We start from the raw sequence: 20,724 nt of genomic DNA on the forward strand, positions 1-20,724 counted from the left end.
GTTTGAGACGGTCTTTTAAATTTGATATTCAATTAAAACAAACTCTAAATTTGATATTAAATTATAACGAACTCTATCCTAATTAAAAAATATATATATTAAAAATTAGGACTCCGTTGGACGAGTGTTTATAAAACATTTTTTAAAAATTGTTTTAAGAATCAATATGAACTTAGACATCTATTCTATAAAAACATTTTTATAATATTTAAAAATAGTATATTTTGTTTTCCACTATTCCTTTCAATTCTAAAAACATCCTAAAACATATTTCAATTGTTTTTTTAAAAAAATTTACATGAATTTTTTTATAAATTTTTTTAAAAAACATTTTACAAATATCTCATCAAAACACTTAATTTAATTTTTTTAACTCATACAACATTAAAAATATTTTTAAAACATTTGTCCAAACAAAATGGGTATGGCTTACAATGTTTTGCAAATGGTAATTGGGTCGGATCTTCTATGGTCCGGACCGAATCCTAAATTGAAAGCCGAAAACCTGCAACTGTTATTCAGGATATGCTGACTGACTGTTTGTCTTATAGCCATACACATCTCGACTTTCTATCAACAGCGAATCATCTCCCACAAACTCTCTTCTCTCAGTGATCCTTGCTCTTTAATCAGTCGAATTTGTGTTATATTTTATGTTTGTTCAAGCTTTTCTTTGCAGTTTTTTTTGAGTTCAATTGATTTCGGTGAAGAATTATTGGCTGGTTCTTTCTTATACCTCCATGGTCGGCGTTTCTTGTTACAACCCATCGAGGATTAATGCCCATTTCCGTGAAAATCCAAGATTTTTGTATCCCAAAGTGGAATTCTCAGATGTTAATTTCCGTTTCATCACAGATCTTTCTAAACCGGATGCTTACCCAAGTTTAGCTTCAACTTCTCATTCCAAGGTTGTAAAATTTTCATCAACATCAATTTTTTTTTTTCTGTTGGATCCACCCCTGTCTGAATTTGTCAGTTACTAAGATACTAGTACCACTTTGGGCTGAATAAAATTATCCTGGAAGTTAGATTCCTGTCAATTCAATTTATTTGCTGTTTCTAGTCGAATACCTTGCTATTGTGGTACTCTCAATAACATATTCATGAACTTAAACAAGATGTAGCTACTTTCAAGGCCATTATTTTTCTTAGCCGTACGATGCATGATATTGCACTTTCGTTTATTTAAACCAACCCTCTTCTGATGTTGCTTGCTGATTTTTGTCCTTAACTTATAAGTTTCTCCATCCAAAATGACAAAATTTAGAACATGTGCGCATTAGGAACAAGAAGCCAGTTGCTAATTGCGAATTATGTCTTTGTTATTATAGGAATATGCTGGTGGTGTACATTCTTTATCAAATGATAGAACTGGTTCTACGAATGAGAAGGTGCCGACGCCCCTACTCGATATGATTGAGAATCCCATGAAATTAAAATCTCTAACTTTAAAGGTTTGACAGACATATAAATATTATTGTCTTTTACTTCTTTTAAGGCTTAGATTTAGAAGGTCAAGTTGTTTATACAATGAAAGATGCCACTCGCAGGAATTGAAACAATTAGCTGGTGAACTTCGATCAGAAATATCTTCCATGATGTCAAAAACTCAAAAACCTTTTAGAGCTAGTCTATCAGTTGCAGAACTAACAGTTGCTATTCATCATGTTTTTCATTCCCCCATAGACAAGATACTATGGGACATGGAGGACCAAGTGAGAATCTTTTTCTTTTCTTTTTTTTTTGACCCGCCTGCAAATGTTTAATAATTGATTTTACGCAAAGTTTGACACCTATTTATCAGTATATATATATATATATATACACGTGTATACGGATAAAGGTATGTGTATGTATATATATTTACCGGAGTGGTTCGTTTAACGTCTTATGCTCCCCACTTAAACAGACATATGCTCATAAGCTTCTCACAGGGTGGAGACCCCTCCGACCCAAAGTTAGCCAGGAAAATTGTTTTTATAATCATGCTCGTCAGAGTCAGTTCGACCCTTTTGGAGTTGGCCATGGATGCAACAGTGTCTCTTCTGGACTTGGTAGTGACTCTCGCCTTCCACTGACCCTGTCCCTTGAAAGGATTTCCATTTTCATGGTTCTTATTGTTGGATATCTTGAAATTTTATTCACTATCACTCACTAGAATGCTAATATCATAATTGAGCATTTATGCATTGATTTTATGTTCCTCAAGGCATGGCAGTGGCACGAGATATTAAAGGAACAAGAGAACGTATAGTTACCGTGATAAACAACGAAACAACCATGGCCGGTCAGCTTTATGAGGCCATGAGGAATGCAGGTTACTTGGATTCAAATATGATTGTAATATTAGTTGACAGTTATCATTCTTTACACCCAAAACTTGAGTGCGCCTCAAAAACTTCAATAAGTCCTTTGTCTAGTCTTACGAGTAAGCTGCAGTCAAGTAAATTTTTCAGGAGATGGAGAGAATTTGCTAAGGTATACATTCTTTTTCCCTGTTACCAGAACTTACTGAGTATGTTTTCTTCTCTTTGTGGTTAAATGGTTAATAATTGTCCTTTTCACGTCACTTCAATATTTGAGGCTTGTTGATGGAGAATAAAACCCAATCTCAAAACGTTAGTTGCAACAAATAGTATCTTGCAGTGTTGGAGCCAGCAGGCTCTGGCTGGGGTGTATGCCTCCCTCCATCTTAATTTATTCTACAATTTTATATATCTTTATGCATTTGACGTACAACAAACTGTGACTTCCCCGACCTCTCCCCAATACTTTTTTCTAGTTTAGTTTTGACCTTAATTTTTGTCTCTATCCTGGGGTTCATCTCTTGGAACTTACAATCTCGAGTATTTTATGATTTTTTCAGGCTCTTACAAAGAAATTGGGTGGTGGAATGCACGAGTGGGCTGCCAAAATTGACGAATATGTACGTGGTATGATGGGTCCACCTGGATCAACTCTATTTGAGGAGCTCGGTTTGTACTATATCGGCCCAGTTGATGGCCACAATGTTGAAGATCTTGTATGTCTGTTGCATGAAGTGGCATCTTTGGACACGCTGGGTCCTGTTCTGGTTCATGTCATAACGAAGGAAGATTGCGAAATAAAAGGCAACCAGGATAGTAAAATGTCGGAACAACATCATGAAGGTTTGATGCCTTCTTGGTTGTTTCTTCTAGTGGTTTGGTTCTGTCATCACTTTAATGCTTGAAAATGGGTTCCCAAGAAATGGTTTACTTCAAAATTTCACCATCATTTTATTCAATCTGAAGAAAGTGTGCAAAAAAATGGAATTGTTTCTGTGAAAGGTGTAAAAACTGTGATCTATTCTCTGAAGTGAAGTATCGAGATAATTTTAAAAATATGCTGATATTAACGTTCTTATTGGCTTGTGGATAACATTGTGAAGAACTTTTTTACTGAGAAACAATTAAATAATGTTGGAAAGTAGGTTCCTTCAATAATGAAGAATTGGTAACAAGGAATTCTCGATCATGGACGTATAGCGATCACTTTGCAGAGGCCTTGATTGCAGAGGCGGATAAAAATGAAGATATAGTGGTTATTCATGCTGGTATGGGAATGGAAACAGCTTTTCAGTCATTGAAGAGTAAACTTTCAGACAGATTTTTTGATGTTGGCATGGCTGAGCAGCATGCAGTTACATTTGCGGCTGGTCTGTCATGTGGGGGATTGAAACCTTTTTGCATAATCCCATCAGCCTTCCTTCAGCGAGCATATGATCAGGTTCTCACCTAATGCTATTGTTCTTTCAATGATTTTAAAAGTTAATGAATTTCCTCGAACCCAGCTGTTTTTATGTATTTGGAATAGTGGTTATTGAAAAATACATCGTGTCGCGGAAACCGGTCCGGCCTTTTCAGATTTCTTGCTGAAAGTCGTGGATATACTTTATTTCTTCGGCGTTCATAAAAAAATAAGTATGCAAAATATTTCTTGTCCTAATTCAGTTTTAAATTTTCAGAATTCCATTTATATTTTCTGAACTTTCTAAAACTTCCTAATGTGTAGTAATTACTCAAAAGTGAAACTTTAATTCACAAGTTCTAAGCGTAGTGTCACCTTGTTTATCCTTGCTTTTTTTATGTGTCTTAAATTGAGACATAAAAAGATATTTATATAAAGGATATGATAGTATGTCCTAAGAATGCATTTTTACCCTCTTTCCATCTTGTTTAGGTGGTTCATGACATAGATCGGCAAAATATTCCAGTGCGTTTCGCAATCACGAGTGCAGGACTAGTGGGGTCCGAAGGTGCAACACATTCTGGGGCATTTGACATAACATTTATGTCGTGTTTACCAAACATGGTCGTGATGGCACCTTCTGATGAAATTGAGCTTTCTCGTATGGTTACAGCTTCTGTCCATATTAATGATAGGCCAGTTTGTTTTCGATATCCTAGAGGTGCCATTGCTCAGATGAAGCCCAATTCATATATCGCTGATCCTATTGAGGTAATAACGTTTTGCTGCTGGCTTCCTATAATTTAAAGACGGAATTTTAATTTTAGTCGTATAAATATGGACATGATATTCATCTAACAATTATCAGTTTTATTTCTACAGTTCATTTTTCAACAATCAATTTTGATCATTTTCACATTAATGTTCTTGTTATTCCTCCAAAAAATTTCAAGTTGTGATAAGATATCTAAGTTTTATCATCGGATACTAATTATACGATAAAATCAAAACTTTGCGGCAAGTACAAAATCTTTACTCTTTTTTTTTGTGTTCGTGTTCTAAAGAACATTTTAACATGAATGGCCAATTTCACTAGTCAGTATTAATCCTTTATCCAAATGTTCTAAATTTAAAAGTTTTTGGTGTAAGATTTGAGTATTTATTAGATTGATTGTTCGAGAATAGAATTAAAAATCTAACCTCAGTTGTATGACAAAGTAAAAAAATTTCCTTAGGTAATTCACATCTGTGCAGTGGCCTCCTTGTTTTGATATTGTTGGAAATTACCGATCCTAACAGATTCTATACTCTTACCTCCTAGGATCCTACTTTTTCTTTAAATCAGATCGAGTCTGAATTAGTGTATGTGCAGTTAATAAGTCCTCGAAATCTGATCTCCCTTTGCTCATTGTTAACAATTAGCAGATTGGCAAAGGGAGAATACTTGTTGAGGGTAAACATATAGCTCTTCTAGGTTATGGATCAATGGTGCAAAATTGCCTTAGAGCTCATTCCCTTCTTGCAAAACTTGACATTGACGTTACCGTTGCTGATGCAAGATTCTGCAAGCCACTTGATATAAATCTTGTGAGGATGCTATGCAAGAACCACAACTTCCTTATTACAGTCGAGGAAGGTTCTGTCGGGGGATTCGGCGCACACGTCGCTCAATTCATCGCACTTGATGGGCTTCTTGATGTCGGAATTAAGGTTAACTTTTTATATTTCACATATTATTTATACCTGATGCTATATTTTCTACTCTATTGGCATGACCTTGGTTCTAAGCTCGACTAGATTTTCTTCCATCGTAAAAGGCTGTCATGAATAAGCACCTCTCACTTTATCTCATCTTATTCTTATAATATAGAAGTCCTAGTTTCATGTGCTAGATGTCACTTCAAATCTCTGCTTTTTGTGACGGTTAATGTTGGAATTGGTTTCCAAATAGACTTGTACATCAAGTTTGACCAAAAATTTAAGTTTGTTTCTTGAGATGACTTCAGAATCTTTTAATTAATGTAATTTATGTCGCTAGTAGATTATTATAATTTCCTGAAATTAATGTCTGGAGAATGATATTTAAAATTAGTTAAAATGAAAACACTTGTTGGTGGTCTTCGGAAGCCCACAGCAGCTTGCTGGAAGATCGCAGTAGCACGATGGTAAGCAGTCAGTGCGGCCCGCCGTTGGTGATGCTTGGAGGAGGTGGTGGTTGTTGTAAATGGTTAATTATACTATAATTCATTTAGATTGCTCCATGTATTAGTGGGTATGAATGGGCGTATATGGAAAAGGACATTTATTCGGTTAGCAAACACACTCATTCATCGAAAGGCACAGACACCCCATGCTTATATTGTAGATTGGTTATTGTGAGCTCAAGTTTATTCCAATGAGGGACGTTTACTAAAACCTGAGGCAACTCGGCTTCCTCTCCAGCTTATCTGAAGCTATGAATAATATTACTAGGGTTATTCGTAACAGGGGAGGTGTTTATGTAGTAGACATATCGCTTAGTAACCTACATGGTAGGGGTTGTCTATGTATCTCTTGGTGAATGAGTGTTTCTACTCTCCACACCTCATCCCTCAATATCTGCACTCATTTCCATGGAACAGACCGAACTTTTGCATGATGCTATGATTAAATATCTACACCAATACCACCACCAATCACCTACCTGTGGCAACCCTTGTCGGAGCTCTGAGCTTCTAACAAGCTTCAGTGAGATCTGGCAACTCTCCGGGTGGTATCTGATGTGCTTCAGCAAGTTCCAATAGACTTGTGGCAAGTATTTTTAATTATTTTAACCTTTTTTAGTGTCAGGCATTAATTTCTCATCACCACATATTGGTTTCGAAATGGAATATACTATCATAGTCTACTTGGCAACCTGACGTCTTCAATCCCCTGAAGCTTCATCCTGCAAACGAAAAGGCTACTCGCCAGATTCGAACACATAGATTACATTTATCTATAGAATTTTCATGGTCGACTTAATGAACCCTCTTAAAGTTTCAATCAAATTTAAGTGCACAAACATATTCGACAACCAATTCGAACCACTGCTTCCAGATACTGCATGACAAATACGCAGTTGAATGTGAAGTGAAGCTAATGATACGTAGCTTGCTACATATCATTGCATATTTGATGTCAAATATCCGTTCTTATTTGTTCGTGTACCTATGTGCCTTACTTTTATTCGTTTCTTTCAGTGGCGACCTATGACGCTGCCGGACAACTATATTGAGGGTGCGTCACCAAACGACCAGCTTGCACTCGCTGGTCTTTCGGGCAATCACATTGCTGCAACCGCATTGAATCTTCTCGGTCGAAATCGAGATGCTCTGCTGTTAATGTGTTAGTTGATATAGAGCTATATAGGAACATGAATAGGTGTTACATGAGTCAGGGACGACATGGTCGCGTTGAACGATCCACATGTGCGTAAGTATTGTAATATATCTTCTTTTTTTAATTATCTTTTGGAATACATCTCGATTGTTTATAGATTTATAATTCATTTGACTAGATTTTGTCATTAATATAGGATGTAATAAGCTAAAAGTAAGTAAATAACATTTTTGTTGGCGTAAATTTAATAGTTTGTATATCTTCAAAAATAATATTTTTTCGATCTCCACTTAATTTAGTTTGTATATCTTCAAAAATTGATTCATTCCTTATTCATAAATAAAAATCCAAAATTGTTCTTGTGTGATGTGTGTCAACTATTGAAATATATCGTAACTTGTATCACATTCAACCATACAAAGCATCTTATCTTTTTTCAACGATTCATAATTATGTATAAAGGCCATCTAAAATAAAATATTACAGGTACGAGATTATTAGTGTTATTTTAGAATGATTTTAGAATGATCACTAGAATTACATGGCTATTTCTCATGAAAGAAAAATAAGAAGTCAGTCAAATTTATAGAAATTTCAACACTATGGTTCAAACTCAATTTCAAACTATGATCCAAGTGTTGAGAATTGACAATGCAAGAGAGTATTTTGAAACTAGTCTAGGAGATTATTTGGTAGCCAAGGGATCATATATCAAAGTTCTTCTGTTGACACCCCATAATAAAATGGTGTGCATGAGAGAAAAAACAAACACAATCTAGAGGTTGTTAGGTCTCTCATGTTCACAATACATGTGCCCAAATTTTTTCTGGGGAGAGGTTGTCTTAACAACTGCTTACTTGATGAATTGGATATCATCCCATATCTTGAAGTTTCAAACACCATATGACATGTTTCTTAAGTCATTTACCGATACTCGTGACTAATCCAGCCTTCATCTCAATATTTCTGGATGTTCCGTGTTTGTCCACATTCATGCTCAACATCGAACCAAACTTGATCCTCAAGTTCTCAAATGTGTATTTATTGGTATCCCTCGAACCAGAAAAAGTATAATGATATTCCTCAGTCACTCGAAAATTCTTCAACTCCATGAATGTCTCATTATTTGAAAACCAGACGTTATATTCAAATTCTTGTGGTGAGGGGGAGAATCTTACTCAAGACTGTCAGCTTTGGGATATAAATGGTTTGAAAACTTCCTATGGTTGTGATACTTTTGTGTTTGAGTCAACCCAAACACAAAAAATCCAAGATCCGAGCTCTAAACATGATGAACAGTCTGAAACCCATACTATTTAGCCTAAAAATTACATCCAAATTAAACCTTCAGTTTTCTGGTCTAACACAACTTGTGGAGACTAGTGCGTTCCGTGTCTATACTAGGAGGAACAAGACTAACGAAAGGGAAATAATGCAGTAAACTGATCATTGTCATGAGTACAATTTGATTATGGAACCTCAAAAGCCGAAGAAATAATTGATGATCGACCAATTTCCTTCAAGGAAAGGCACTTGGTCATGTACCAAACATGTTATTTTTGCAATTTTATCTCCTATGAGAAATTGTCACTCGTCAATGCTTTGGTTAGTAATTTGGACATAATTCAAGTTTCCAATTCAATCAATGAAGCCTTTAGCATGCCAGAATGGAAGAAGGTTATTTTGGAAGAAATTCAAGCACTAGAAAAGAACTAGACTTGGATGATATGTGATCTACCAGAAGGAAAAAGGTCAGTGGATTGCAAGTGGAGTTTCACTATCAAACACAACTCGGATGAGAGTGTCAACAAATTTAAAGCTCGTTTGTTGTCCAAGGGATTTACACAATCTTATGTAATTGATTACAGGAGACTTTTTCATATGTGGCTAAAATTAATACAGTTCCATCACTAATCTCATTGGATTTAAATCTCGATTAGCCGCTCTATCAACTGGATGTAAAAATGCATTTTTTAATAGTGATCTTGAAAGAAGAAGTGTACATGGAAATCCCTCCTGGATTTGACACTCCTGCCGATTCCAACAAGGTTTGCAAAAACTCAAGAAATTATTATATGATCTCAAACAGTCACCTAGAGCTTGGTTTGACAAGTTAACTCAAACGATTAAGAAGTTTGGATATAATTAGCGTCATACATATCAAACTATGTTTGTCAAACATGTGTCATAAAGGAAAAAGGTCATTCTTATTGTTTATGTCAATGATATTATCCTAATCGGGGATCATGAGGAAGAACTACAAAAACTCAAAAGCTTCCTAGATGATATCAATGACTTGGGCAATATCAAATACTTTCTTGGCATGGATTCTAAGAAAGGCATTTTAGTCTCTCAAATGAAGCATGTAATTGACATCTTAAAAGAAATATCAATGCTTGGATGTAATCCGGTTGATATCCCAATGGATGTCACTACCAAATTAGGCAGCAATGAAAATTTTGTACATGTGGATAAAGAGAGATACCAAAGACTTGTTGGAAAACTTGTTTATCTGTCTCATACCAAGGTAGATATCATTTTTTTTTGTTAGTATGGTAAGCCAATTCATGAGCAGTCCTACAAAAGAGCACATGGAAACAATTTATAGGATTATGAGATACTTGAAGATGGCATCAGGACAATGATTATTTTTTCAGAAGACTACAAACAAGGAAGTCGAAATATCCACTAACGTTGACTAGGGCAAGATCTATAACTGATAGGAGAACTTCAAGGTACTGTACTTATGTATGGAAAAATATGGTTACATGGACGAGCAAAAAACAGTCAGTTGTGTCCTTCTCATTGTATTTCTGAAGGAATTTGGTCGAAAATACTAGTCAATGAACTTGGATGATATGTGATCTACCAGAAGGAAAAAGGTCAGTGGATTGCAAGTGGAGTTTCACTATCAAACACAACTCGGATGAGAGTGTCAACAAATTTAAAGCTCGTTTGTTGTCCAAGGGATTTACACAATCTTATGTAATTGATTACAGGAGACTTTTTCATATGTGGCTAAAATTAATACAGTTCCATCACTAATCTCATTGGATTTAAATCTCGATTAGCCGCTCTATCAACTGGATGTAAAAATGCATTTTTTAATAGTGATCTTGAAAGAAGAAGTGTACATGGAAATCCCTCCTGGATTTGACACTCCTGCCGATTCCAACAAGGTTTGCAAAAACTCAAGAAATTATTATATGATCTCAAACAGTCACCTAGAGCTTGGTTTGACAAGTTAACTCAAACGATTAAGAAGTTTGGATATAATTAGCGTCATACATATCAAACTATGTTTGTCAAACATGTGTCATAAAGGAAAAAGGTCATTCTTATTGTTTATGTCAATGATATTATCCTAATCGGGGATCATGAGGAAGAACTACAAAAACTCAAAAGCTTCCTAGATGATATCAATGACTTGGGCAATATCAAATACTTTCTTGGCATGGATTCTAAGAAAGGCATTTTAGTCTCTCAAATGAAGCATGTAATTGACATCTTAAAAGAAATATCAATGCTTGGATGTAATCCGGTTGATATCCCAATGGATGTCACTACCAAATTAGGCAGCAATGAAAATTTTGTACATGTGGATAAAGAGAGATACCAAAGACTTGTTGGAAAACTTGTTTATCTGTCTCATACCAAGGTAGATATCATTTTTTTTTGTTAGTATGGTAAGCCAATTCATGAGCAGTCCTACAAAAGAGCACATGGAAACAATTTATAGGATTATGAGATACTTGAAGATGGCATCAGGACAATGATTATTTTTTCAGAAGACTACAAACAAGGAAGTCGAAATATCCACTAACGTTGACTAGGGCAAGATCTATAACTGATAGGAGAACTTCAAGGTACTGTACTTATGTATGGAAAAATATGGTTACATGGACGAGCAAAAAACAGTCAGTTGTGTCCTTCTCATTGTATTTCTGAAGGAATTTGGTCGAAAATACTAGTCAATGAACTTGGATGATATGTGATCTACCAGAAGGAAAAAGGTCAGTGGATTGCAAGTGGAGTTTCACTATCAAACACAACTCGGATGAGAGTGTCAACAAATTTAAAGCTCGTTTGTTGTCCAAGGGATTTACACAATCTTATGTAATTGATTACAGGAGACTTTTTCATATGTGGCTAAAATTAATACAGTTCCATCACTAATCTCATTGGATTTAAATCTCGATTAGCCGCTCTATCAACTGGATGTAAAAATGCATTTTTTAATAGTGATCTTGAAAGAAGAAGTGTACATGGAAATCCCTCCTGGATTTGACACTCCTGCCGATTCCAACAAGGTTTGCAAAAACTCAAGAAATTATTATATGATCTCAAACAGTCACCTAGAGCTTGGTTTGACGAGTTAACTCAAACGATTAAGAAGTTTGGATATAATTAGCGTCATACATATCAAACTATGTTTGTCAAACATGTGTCATAAAGGAAAAAGGTCATTCTTATTGTTTATGTCAATGATATTATCCTAATCGGGGATCATGAGGAAGAACTACAAAAACTCAAAAGCTTCCTAGATGATATCAATGACTTGGGCAATATCAAATACTTTCTTGGCATGGATTCTAAGAAAGGCATTTTAGTCTCTCAAATGAAGCATGTAATTGACATCTTAAAAGAAATATCAATGCTTGGATGTAATCCGGTTGATATCCCAATGGATGTCACTACCAAATTAGGCAGCAATGAAAATTTTGTACATGTGGATAAAGAGAGATACCAAAGACTTGTTGGAAAACTTGTTTATCTGTCTCATACCAAGGTAGATATCATTTTTTTTTGTTAGTATGGTAAGCCAATTCATGAGCAGTCCTACAAAAGAGCACATGGAAACAATTTATAGGATTATGAGATACTTGAAGATGGCATCAGGACAATGATTATTTTTTCAGAAGACTACAAACAAGGAAGTCGAAATATCCACTAACGTTGACTAGGGCAAGATCTATAACTGATAGGAGAACTTCAAGGTACTGTACTTATGTATGGAAAAATATGGTTACATGGACGAGCAAAAAACAGTCAGTTGTGTCCTTCTCATTGTATTTCTGAAGGAATTTGGTCGAAAATACTAGTCAATGAACTTGGGGTCAATGCCCATAAAGATGTTTTGTGATAATATGACAATCATCAATATAGTCAATAATCTTGTGCATCATGATAGAACGAAACATGTGGAGATTCATCATTACTTTGTCAATGAAAAGATAGAGGATAATACTATATCACTTCAAGTTATGATTGCTCAATATCTACAATCTAGTTTGATAGGGAGGGTAGAAATCTACCTTGATTTCTAGGGATCAGCTAATATTTACTATTTCCGTAAATAAAGATATTAGGATAATACTTTATTCACATCAAATACACTTGAGTAGTTCATTTTCTTAAAAAAATGGTTGATCGAGGTTATTTAATCAATTCTCCCATATTTTTTCTTTGTCGTTTGTTATTGGTTTGAGAGAGTGATTGAAGATTTCTACTCTTTTTAAACGTGTATTCTGTAGAATAATACGAGAAATATGAAATTTTATTCTCAAAATTCCACAATAAATAAGATAATAGTTTTACAGAAACCCGTCTTATAAATATATGGATCTGTCAACATAATCGATTAATAATTAACTAAAAATAAAAACATGAAAATTTAGTTATAATTAGATTAGATATGATCTTCCAACCCCCGTTCTATACATATATAAAAACTAAGACAATTAATAAAAAAATGATTATATTGTTGTGTTTTTTTTCTTGAAATTGATTTAATGTATATAGTTGATATTTTATTGTTGTTTGTTTGTAATATGAATACTGTTCGTATGACCCGACCCGACATCTCCGGGTATCTATTTATAACTACCACGTAGTACCGGTCGGTAATCGTTTGTTCATGCACTCTCCTCTCTCCCTCCATTGTCATAAATAAGATGGAGAGCAATAATATAATGGGCAAAGAGAGAAAATAGGAGAATAAAGATCGAAATCGAAAGAAAGGAAACAAACAGAACAAAAAGACAAAGGTGGAGACTTATCATCTTCTCCATTTACATACATATTCTTTACCCACCATTTCTCCGGCGGCATTTTGCCTGCCGGGAAACTGAATAGAATCCCATTTGGCATCAATCCTTTTTCTTGGATTTTACCCAACCCATTCACTCCGTTTTATTTTCGATTGGCTCGTTGTGGTTTTTTTTCCTTCATTCCAAGGTTCAATATTTTTGCCTTCCTTTTTCTATCTCTTGTGTTTTGCATTGTGTGACGAAGTTATATATGAATTTTGTGCTTTGAGGGTGGTTGTTGTTTTTGTTGGACGTTTGTGTTAATTGGGTCGTGTTGCCTCGACTGAACCTTGTGCTTTTCTGTGAAGAGAATGCAGCAATGGAAAGATTCATGTCCATGCTGTAACTTTTTTTTTAGCTTGTCCTGGATCAAGATTTGATTATCTTTTCTCAGAATTTTCTCTTTGATGGTAAAATAGTTCCATTTGTATGTTATTCCTAGAAATGGATTAGTCATGCAAGAACATATTAAATTTTCTTTAATTCCTTGCTTGTGAGTCATTGGCATGAAAAGAGATTAAACGGAAGAAAAATCTCAATTGCACGATCAAGAATTTCGTTCTTGATGTAGTTTATTCTTTCTTACAATACGCAAATTTATCCGGTTTTCTACAGGATAGACTATTCATGGTTATTTTGGGGTTTAGGGACGTAGCATGGTTAAAAATGTTCTTGATGGACGTATAATCTTGAGTGCAATTTTTTTGGACCTTGTCAAAGGATTTATGGGATGTTGTGTCTCAATGAAACCTGTGTGAATTTATGTAATTTCTTGAAAAATTTGCTTCGTTTCCAGTTTTTTATCCAAATAAACGTGCACATATTCATTCATTTTTTTTACCATGTTATTTGTATGCATGGGTATCATTTTCTTCAATCCAACTTAGTTTTGAATAGGAATAGTTAGTTGACATCTTAAAAGTGTGAGCTAGGTAGGGTTCCATGTGCAGTGTTGGCTATTTTATTCATCCTTTAGTCAAGTCTTCATTATAGTTTTGACGAGGGAGTCGTCCACATGAGCCAATTTCTTGCTTTAATATTACTATAATATCGAACGAATACCGTGAATATATGATCATATGTCGGTTCTATGAAAATCTACAGAACTTCTATAGGTGAACGATTCACATAAATTTTATATTTCTCCATGCTCCATCTATGCCATCAAATGAGTACGTCAGGTTTTACTCCTTTTGTTTCACCAACTTTTGCTATCATATCAAAAGTGCTCTTGCACTGCATGATTCTTTTACTTGTATATCCTTCTCCAAATAAAAAGATAGTCACAACTTTTATGCTGTAGGTTTTACAGAATGTCCATCACCGGTTTTATTTATACATTGACTGAAGCAATGTACTTTACTTGTCCAGTTTCTTGGCTGCATAATTACAATGGATCATCTAAAGACTCCACTCAAGGGAGTCATAAATGACATTAAAGGGAGGTTGGCATGCTACAAAAAGGACTGGATTGATACATGTGGTTCGGGTGCCAGGTGAAAATCTTGATATGCATATATCGAATTTGTAGAAAGTATAATTTCTATTAATCAGCTCAGTATGTTACATGGTTATCTAATTCGTGTACACCGATCACTTAGGATTCTGGCTCCAACAGCGTATATTTTCTTCGCCTCGGCTCTCCCTGTTATTGCCTTTGGGGAGCAATTGAGTAGGGAAACAGGTCAGCCTTCATCTTCTCTAGTTCATTGAATTCAAAACTCATATAATTTGACTTATTAAACTTTTTTCGCTTGTGTAATAGAGGGAAGCTTGAGTCCTGTTGAGACTCTCACTTCTACAGCTATCTGCGGCGTCATCCATGCGATTTTTGGTGGACAGCCATTGTTGATTCTAGGAGTTGCAGAACCAACCATTATAATGTACACTTATTTGTACAATTTCGCCAAGAACAGCATTGGGAGGGAGCTGTACTTAGCCTGGGCCGGATGGTATTCTGGACGAACTTGTGTTTTCTCGGGATTAAATCTCCGCTTTGCTATAGTTTATCAAGAAAATTGATATTCTGTGTAATTTGTTCATTTGATTTTCTTTTCAAAACAGGGTCTGTGTCTGGACAGCTTTGATCCTCTTTCTTCTTGCTATATTCAATGCTTGCTCTATAATTACGCGATTTACGAGGGTGGCTGGTGAACTTTTTGGAATGTTGATCACTGTTTTATTCATCCAAGAGGCCATCAAGGTAACTAGCGGTCTTGGCAAGTGTGACAATGATAGGATAACTAAGAGCATAATTTATCACATTTGGTTCGCAGGGTGTGGTGAGTGAGTTTTTCATCCCAAAAGGCGAAAATTCTTCTGAAGAAAACTACCAATTTCAATGGCTTTACGCAAATGGCTTGCTAGGGATTATCTTTTCTTTTGGCCTACTTATCACTGCCCTAAATAGCAGAAAAGCTCGGTCCTGGCGTTACGGTACAGGTATGTGAATTGTGAAGAGAAATGAGTGACGGCATATTTTCCTGCTCAAAGTCTCATGTCTATTAACTTGGACAACATGGACGGACAGGCTGCTTTCGTAGTTTTATTGCAGATTACGGGGTTCCATTGATGGTCGTAGTATGGACTTTACTATCTTATAGCGTACCGGGGAAAGTTCCCTCTGGAGTTCCAAGGAGACTTTTTTGTCCTCTTCCCTGGGAGTCCGGATCATTGTATCACTGGACAGTTGCTAAGGTATTCACTGGACATTCTCGATGGCTTTACGCACAAACTATAATCTCCATATGTTCAAAATCCCATCATTTATCCAGAATAGAGTTCAAATATACCATATATCCTGCCTAGAAATATTCTAGAATCCTCAAGAATCTTTTTATGCACTATATCAGGACATGGGAAAGATTCCTGTGGGTTATATTTTAGCTGCATTCATACCAGCTGTGATGATTGCCGGTCTATACTTTTTCGATCATAGTGTAGCTTCACAGATGGCTCAACAGAAGGAATTCAACCTCAAAAACCCTTCCGCCTACCATTATGATATCTTTTTACTAGGAGTCATGGTATATAATTTAAGCCATTGATCCATAAATTGTGTTGTTAAAATTTTAACCATACTATCATTATATTACTTTCGGGCTAAAGACTCAAGCATCTTTTGTGATCTTAGACATTGATTTGCGGTTTACTTGGACTTCCTCCATCAAATGGTGTCCTTCCTCAATCACCTATGCATACTAGGAGTCTTGCTGTTCTCAAGAAACAGGTGGGAGATGTGATCTGTAAGAAAGTCAACTGTTAGTTATTTGCTTATCTAAGTACAGGGCATACGCTGTATTTTTAGAAATGATATTTTTCAGTTGATTCGGAAGAAAATGGTGAAAAGTGCGAAAGAGTGTATGAAACAGCAGGCAACCCAGTCAGAGATCTATGGCCGAATGCAGACTGTGTTTATTGAAATGGATAGTGCTCCTTGTGTAAGTTCGCATTATGCTCTCTGCCAAATTTAACCACCTGAAACTTTTACCAATGTGCACACTTCTTAGAAGTTTGTATAATGCTTCAGTTACTTTGATATTATGCCGCAGCAGCATACTGTAGACAGAGAATTGGCGAACTTGAAGAATGCTGTCATGAAACATGACGAGGAAGGATACGACAACAGTAAATTTGATCCGGAAAAGTGTATAGATCTTCATCTCCCTGTTCGAGTAAACGAGCAAAGAGTCAGCAACTTGCTGCAGTCGATGCTCGTTGGACTCGCTGTATGTATCATGCCCGTGATCAAGATGATACCTACCTCTGTTCTGTGGGGATATTTCGCCTACATGGCTATTGATAGCCTTCCTGGAAATCAGTTTTGGGAGAGAATCCAGCTTCTCTTCGTTCCGCCAGGTCGACGTTTCAAGTAAGAATTACACAGATTTGTGTTTGAAATAAAATAGATGTATACACATTTGAAATCAGATTTGACATTATTAATATGAAAGAATTCCCTTCCATATTTATATCTAGACTAGACTAGATATTTCCACTTGTGATTATATCCCAAAAACAAAAGTATCGCAGCAAGGACAAATCTTCACTAAGTTGGCATATTTCTTGAAAATATGGATTATATTGACATTCTTTGTTTTGTAGAATAATTGAAGGGTTCCATGCTTCATATGTGGAGGCAGTACCGTTCAAGTACATCTTCATGTTTACGCTCTTTCAGTTTGCTTATCTCTTCGTTTGCTTTGGGATAACATGGATACCGATAGCTGGAATTTTGTTTCCACTTCCGTTCTTCCTTCTGATAAGTATACGAGAACACATTCTCCCCAAGGTGTTTCCTCCTAATTATCTGCAAGAACTAGATGCAGCAGAATATGAAGAAATTATCGGTCATTCATTTAGAGCAAGGAGTCTATCTCTCAGGGTTTGTAAAATTCATTGCTTGTTTATCCAACATTTCACAGCTGGGACTTATTTCATGACTTAAAAATATGGTAAAATCTTGATTAACATACATAAATACAGGATAGAGAATCACCCGATACAGACGAAGAAGAAGATGTTTGTCCTGATGTATCTTCTGCTGAGATATTGGACGAAATGACGACGCATAGAGGTGAACTGAAGCATCGGTCTGTGAGCTTCAACGGCAGACAGTTACAGGTCAGTAACTTGCAAAAAGACCCCGTGCCACTTGACTGAAAAAACAAGCATTACATCATAGGATTCATGTCTTTTCAACGTGGTATTCCAGGTTTTTCCAGAAGAAAATTCTCCAGAGATGTTATAACAACACTTGCTCGTGTAAACTACATGATAAACATTTAAAGTTTTCTCAAGAATATCGATTACTTCACGCGAATTGTCTGCTGTATATAATAGGAAGTGCATAATAAAGACATGGAAAAGAGGGGGAAATGGAAGGTTTGGTGAAAAAGGGAGCTAGGAAAACTGGATTGAGTGTTGTATTGTCTCTTGGGAAGGCAGGTTGTAGTTTGCAAGAATGTGATCTTTGTGGATTTGAGTAGAAAGGAGGAATGTGAATGACAAAGACTTCTGAACTTTTTTTTTGCCTTGTATGCTTGGGAATTTAGTATTGGAACTTCCTAACTATGACTCAGTTTTTGTTAGAAGAAATAGCTGATTGTTTTTCCCACAAGTACTTGAACTTTTTAATTGTGTGTGAATTGAACTGACTTGTTGATCACAAACCTTATTCATTTGAGTTAAGTCCTTTATCTAAAATTGTGCATATGGTCCCCATGTGTTTTATAAGGAGTGCATAGAAGTTGTTTCATAATGAACTCTATATTCACGAGTTTTCTGACAGAGAGATCAAACAGATAACAAATAACAAAATATTCATCCACATTTGAAGCATAAAAAAATTAAATGGTTCAAAGCTTCTGACTAATAAAGTGTTTGACTAAACTTATTTAAATCAACTTATAAGCTTCAATATTTTATAACTTGTTTCGTGAGTTTATAAGATGTATGATCTTATTTTAATAATAATATATTAATCGTTTTAGATAAACTTATTTTAAACAAGTTGGAAATGTTATTGCGTTTGATAATTTGTATGATCATATGTGGTTGATATCAGATTTGCCCACTTATGAGTTGATCGGTTATATTGAGTTGTTGCTCGTACAATTAGAGATCAACTCATTAATATGTTATAATCGAATAATATATAACATGTATTCTTATATGTTTACTTAACGAGAATGCTAATTTTTCATAGAAGTATGGTGATTGCATAATTATTAAAAAATTGTACTTAGATTATTAAAATTAATAAAAAAAATTATCTTTTGAAAACAATTAATCACATATTTTTTTTTTGATTACAACTCATGCGGAGAGGAGGATCGAACCCGAAAAAACCGACTATTCCGACAGAGGTGAGACCATTGAGCTATAAGACCTGTCTCAATTAATCACATATTTTTGAGTGAAGCAAATAACCAAAAAAAATGAACATGATTTTCATATGGAGTCAAAGTGGGGCCCAATTGAAGAAAAAGCAGCACACACTTTTGACATTTTTCACCGCCATTGACGCCAATATCTTGAGTTAGCCGTTGAGAGACTCTGCAGCAGTGATTACACTTGAAATCCCAAAATAAATAATCGATATTTACTCCAAAACAGAGACCGCATCACACACTGCAAATGGATGATTTTTTATCGGATAGTGACGATGAGAAAGCGGTGGAAGAGATTCTAGCTCAAGCAATGGATTTGTGTGTTGTTGAGCAGGTGGCAGCCATCAATTGTGCTGGTATAACTGATTCCGCTCTCCCTTCTCACCTGGAAACACGCTTCCAGAAGCTGAAATCTTTCCCATCATCCACCAAGAAATCTAGTAATTTTGACGGATTTCAAGAGGCTTTGAGGAACAATCAAGGCGGGGGGAAGAACAAGGAAAATGAGTCTTCCACGTGTTCGACGAAATTACCAGTAGAAAATATTTTCTCATCTCCTTCAAAATCACCCGAGGATGAAATGTTTTCGCCAATTAAGAGCAACCCACGTACGAAAATGTGCCGAAAAGGATTAAAGTCTCGGTCTTCATCTTCTTTGGAAGACTTATCAAGTGGTTCTGTGTCTCCTCCTGTAAAGATATCTGGTTGCTTTTTGTGTTCTCCAAAGAAGGTGCCGAGGAAGAAGAGTAAAGTGAAGAAGGTTTTGGATTCGAAGCTTGATTGGGAGAAAAATGATGGGTTTTTATCTGATATGAGTAATTTTTCAGTGAAAAGTCAGAGGAAGATGATGAAGAAAGCTATGAAGGCCGAAGAAGAGATTTGTAGAGAGGCTGAAAAAATAGTGAAGTGGGCAAAGCATGCTTCTGCGAGGATGGATGTTTCTGGCATTGAAGATGAATTAAGTGATGACGAGAAATTGAAATTTCACTAGTTTGTGGTTCATGTCTTCTTCATATAACATTGTGGTAAAATTCAAATTTTATTTGTATCTTCTTTAGAAAAGTTAAATGAATAATATCATACTAAATTCTTAACATCAAGGATTCTTGATATGTCAAATGCATAGGAATCTTGATTTTTTGCGAGCATAAAGTGGTGCTTGAACCATGGGTTGCCTGGCTTACTTGCTTCCTCACATTTCCCAGTGGTACCTGCTCTGTTGTTGGTTTTGTATGTTAGCGAAATGGCTTTTCATACTTGATGTGTAGGTGTCTGTTGGATTCCCTGTGTTGCACATTTTAGCATGTTTATCGGTTGATCTGTATTCCTACCGTTCCTCAGGACCTTGAATATAGGGACATTAACAATCTGATTCTAATCGAATATTGAAGAAAATGTAAAGCTAACTTGGAGCTCGAATTGGCAAACATACTCGGAAAACCATATATTTCGAGCTCGGGCTTGACTCAAATCAATTTCAGGATCGATGTAGGCTCTGGTTATAATGGAATTCACCCCACTTGAAGCTTTTTGGAACAAATCCCAGTCTTTTTGTGAATGTTTCGAGTTATTCTTATCGTAGCTTGGGAGCTCAGAAGCCTTGCTAAAATTTTCGTTCTCGATATCATTCAAGTTGATCATCCAGTTCAAACCCAAAAAAGAAGTGATAAAAATCA

The 20,724-nt window shown here is 35.6% G+C and overlaps 3 protein-coding genes across 8 annotated transcripts; all 3 read left to right on the forward strand.

Moving 5' to 3' along the window:
• Window positions 1-522: 522 nt before the first annotated feature.
• LOC140982753 (1-deoxy-D-xylulose-5-phosphate synthase, chloroplastic) lies at window positions 523-7,245 on the forward strand. 2 transcript variants are annotated; one of them, XM_073449432.1, is made up of 10 exons: window positions 523-908; window positions 1,332-1,454; window positions 1,551-1,715; window positions 1,910-2,054; window positions 2,210-2,478; window positions 2,867-3,149; window positions 3,452-3,747; window positions 4,201-4,479; window positions 5,131-5,418; window positions 6,930-7,245. In XM_073449432.1, exons 1-10 carry the CDS (start codon window positions 741-743, stop codon window positions 7,077-7,079), a joined length of 2,166 nt encoding a protein of 721 aa, XP_073305533.1. In that variant the 5' UTR covers window positions 523-740; the 3' UTR covers window positions 7,080-7,245. The 2 variants fall into 2 exon arrangements, with proteins under 2 accessions (XP_073305533.1, XP_073305534.1); XM_073449433.1 differs by having other exon boundaries at window positions 525-908; window positions 5,134-5,418.
• A 5,861-nt stretch (window positions 7,246-13,106) lies between these two features.
• LOC140982517 (boron transporter 4) lies at window positions 13,107-17,959 on the forward strand. Of its 3 annotated transcripts, none has more exons than XM_073449054.1 (14): window positions 13,107-13,305; window positions 14,529-14,653; window positions 14,759-14,841; window positions 14,923-15,109; window positions 15,222-15,360; window positions 15,434-15,599; window positions 15,688-15,854; window positions 16,010-16,183; window positions 16,291-16,386; window positions 16,481-16,597; window positions 16,709-17,028; window positions 17,262-17,541; window positions 17,643-17,780; window positions 17,872-17,959. In XM_073449054.1, the coding sequence occupies exons 2-14, from the start codon at window positions 14,550-14,552 to the stop codon at window positions 17,905-17,907; spliced, it is 2,007 nt and encodes a 668-aa protein (XP_073305155.1). In that variant the 5' UTR covers window positions 13,107-13,305; window positions 14,529-14,549; the 3' UTR covers window positions 17,908-17,959. The 3 variants fall into 3 exon arrangements, with proteins under 3 accessions (XP_073305155.1, XP_073305157.1, XP_073305156.1); XM_073449056.1 differs by having other exon boundaries at window positions 13,238-13,305; window positions 16,712-17,028; XM_073449055.1 differs by lacking the exon at window positions 13,107-13,305 and having other exon boundaries at window positions 14,533-14,653; window positions 16,712-17,028.
• Window positions 17,960-19,141: 1,182 nt separating this feature from the next.
• Window positions 19,142-20,724, forward strand: LOC140983154 (uncharacterized). Of its 3 annotated transcripts, none has more exons than XM_073450076.1 (2): window positions 19,142-20,073; window positions 20,390-20,724. In XM_073450076.1, exon 1 carries the CDS (start codon window positions 19,296-19,298, stop codon window positions 20,037-20,039), a length of 744 nt encoding a protein of 247 aa, XP_073306177.1. In that variant the 5' UTR covers window positions 19,142-19,295; the 3' UTR covers window positions 20,040-20,073; window positions 20,390-20,724. The 3 variants fall into 3 exon arrangements, with proteins under 3 accessions (XP_073306177.1, XP_073306179.1, XP_073306178.1); XM_073450078.1 differs by lacking the exon at window positions 20,390-20,724 and adding an exon at window positions 20,175-20,380; XM_073450077.1 differs by lacking the exon at window positions 20,390-20,724 and adding an exon at window positions 20,175-20,380 and having other exon boundaries at window positions 19,142-20,070.

Source organism: Primulina huaijiensis, chromosome 8, assembly GCF_012295235.1.
Source record: "Primulina huaijiensis isolate GDHJ02 chromosome 8, ASM1229523v2, whole genome shotgun sequence".
Classification (NCBI taxonomy): domain Eukaryota; kingdom Viridiplantae; phylum Streptophyta; class Magnoliopsida; order Lamiales; family Gesneriaceae; genus Primulina; species Primulina huaijiensis.

Excerpts from the sequence above, each read along its gene's own strand:
- LOC140982517 (XM_073449054.1), top strand. The coding sequence starts at position 14,550 with ATGGATCATCTAAAGACTCCACTCAAGGGAGTCATAAATGACATTAAA. Across the intron at positions 15,600-15,687 it reads GTCCTGGCGTTACGGTACAG|GCTGCTTTCGTAGTTTTATT; the intron begins GTATGTGAATTG and ends ATGGACGGACAG. Across the intron at positions 16,387-16,480 it reads TTGCTGTTCTCAAGAAACAG|TTGATTCGGAAGAAAATGGT; the intron begins GTGGGAGATGTG and ends GATATTTTTCAG.
- LOC140983154 (XM_073450076.1), top strand. The coding sequence starts at position 19,296 with ATGGATGATTTTTTATCGGATAGTGACGATGAGAAAGCGGTGGAAGAG.
- LOC140982753 (XM_073449432.1), top strand. The coding sequence starts at position 741 with ATGGTCGGCGTTTCTTGTTACAACCCATCGAGGATTAATGCCCATTTC. Across the intron at positions 1,455-1,550 it reads TAAAATCTCTAACTTTAAAG|GAATTGAAACAATTAGCTGG; the intron begins GTTTGACAGACA and ends TGCCACTCGCAG. Across the intron at positions 4,480-5,130 it reads ATATCGCTGATCCTATTGAG|CAGATTGGCAAAGGGAGAAT; the intron begins GTAATAACGTTT and ends GTTAACAATTAG.